The 2,006-nt window shown below is 40.8% G+C and overlaps 1 protein-coding gene across 1 annotated transcript in view; it reads right to left on the bottom strand.

Annotated features, from left to right (window-relative positions):
- Window positions 1–1,563, bottom strand: part of LOC101859139 (tetraspanin-33) — a 40,844-nt gene extending 39,281 nt beyond the window's left edge. The window contains exon 1 of the mRNA XM_013091454.1: window positions 1,518–1,563. Coding sequence (XP_012946908.1) covers window positions 1,518–1,563 — 46 coding nt within the window. The remainder of the gene's footprint in view (window positions 1–1,517) is intronic.
- Between the last annotated feature and the right edge of the window lie 443 nt (window positions 1,564–2,006).

The following is a 2,006-nucleotide window of genomic DNA, read 5'->3' as shown; positions in this document are numbered from 1 at the left end:
TGCAGACCTTGATCTACGTAGAAACGGAGCCAAAGCATGGTCACTTCTCTCCAACTTGTGTGGAGAAAAGCGCCGAAACAACCCAAAACCCATGGACACAGAGGAAGGCACCATCGTAGAAGACCAAAAAAAGGCAGAAACCTTCAACAAGTTCTTTGCTTCTATAAACAAAGCTACACACCACACTGACCAACATAGAGACTGACAGAAGGAGCGAAGCACACCAGAGAACCAACCAACCACCCACCTGCGCAATGGAAATTTATAGTACGGTATACGAAATTAAGAACCAAGTCAGTATTTTAAATAGTAAAGCTTGATCTTTCGTCAGACATAATAAAAACCTTTGGTTAACGTACGTATACTAGGAAGGACAAAGAACTTCCTGAAAATAATGAGGACACGCCAAAAACTCTACAAAAATGATAGCTGGGCATAATTATGCAAAATACATGTAGGTCACTAAATGACCTATAACTTCTTTTAGAGGTTCTATGATTTGAGAGACCGGAGTCTGTGGTATAGCGGTTAGTCAATTCGCTGTCGCATGCAGGAGACCCGAGGTTGATTTTCGAATGGTAATAATATTTTAATTTTAATCGAGTTTCTCGGTCTTTATGCTAGGATGTTGCATCCATCTCAGACCGAGTTGGCCCCTGATAAGCACGTTAAGAATTCCGCTTCCTAATGATCTAAATTGTGTCGATGGGGACGTAAAAAACACCTACATATTTAAATAATTTGAGAATAATCACAAGCAAGGTCGCAGAGAAGTTTCAACACAAGACCGTGTTTGCCCGAAACGTCACTGTAAGGTTCTTGTGATGAGGTTCTACTTGAGTCTTTTTTTCGAGACAAAAAAAAAAACAACCCAACAAAAACGATGAAAAACAAAGCAACAATGAAACATAAAAAAATCCCACCCGAGCTTAGCCTCTGTCATATAATTTTTTAAAAGACTCTTCAGGGTGATCAAAACGTTTTCACATAAAACTCTGGTTTTATATTGCATATCAATGGGTTATGTTAAATCTTCGAGTTAACAAGAATTCGATAGAACAATCCTTTTGAGTCCAACGAAGTGAGTTATATTCACACGTATATTTAGCCATGTGTAGAATCATTTATACAAGTACAAGTACCCTCCTCATTGCTGTAAAATTTGAGCGCGGATGTAAAATATGAAGAAGTTGAGAGAGTGGAGGGTTGGTCAGGTAAGCATGTTGCTGGATATTGATGCGGGAGACCATGGTTCGAGTTTGAACTGGGGGTTTTGGGCAGTATCCATAGCTTGTCTATACGCGTGGCTCTGCCTTATCGGAGACGGGTTTTAAATTGGAAGTCTCATCTCTGAAGCAACATTATAGTGTTGAAAAAGGCGTTAAACAAATACTATGCCACGTCGTATGAGAAACTGTATGTTCTTCGTGCATTCGAGAACCCATTAAAAATCTTTGTTTAATAGGGGCACCAGCTAGCTATATTGATGGGCCAGTACATTCGAGCTTGCTACTTACAGCTCACAGCTCCCAATTCACACATGTAGACATTCTGCTGAGCCATCTACAACACACAACTGAATCAGAATGAAAACATTAATTATGGAGGGAAGGAACTCCCGATAGACTATTATCAAAATAGCTCCAACATTCTAACATCTTTTCACATTATACAGTTCTCGCCATGAACGAGCCCGTCTCAATGTCTGGTGATGTCACGTCGGGAAGCATTCCATCCAGGCTGAGAATTTTAGATACAAGGAGGCTCTTGTAGAGTTGACTTCCATCTTGCGTCCTTGTGTCATTGTATCGTTGTCTCTTGTCGTTTTCGACGGGCTAGCCTTTTCGGCTGATTCGTCACTGGGAGAACGCCTCCACCCAAATGTCACAGAAGAATATCTCTTTCCAGCCTATAGTTTTCCCCAGAAAAAAGGCGGAAGAGGGTTTCTTTGCTCTTTTGTCATTTCTGAGCCGTTCTCCATGATGATGTGTAAAGTGCAGGTAGGA

The sequence above is a fragment of the Aplysia californica genome, unplaced genomic scaffold (assembly GCF_000002075.1).
Source record: "Aplysia californica isolate F4 #8 unplaced genomic scaffold, AplCal3.0 scaffold00002, whole genome shotgun sequence".
NCBI lineage: Eukaryota > Metazoa > Mollusca > Gastropoda > Aplysiida > Aplysiidae > Aplysia > Aplysia californica.
The sequence above is the reverse complement of the archived record's forward strand: the minus strand, read 5'-3'. Positions and strand labels throughout refer to the sequence as shown.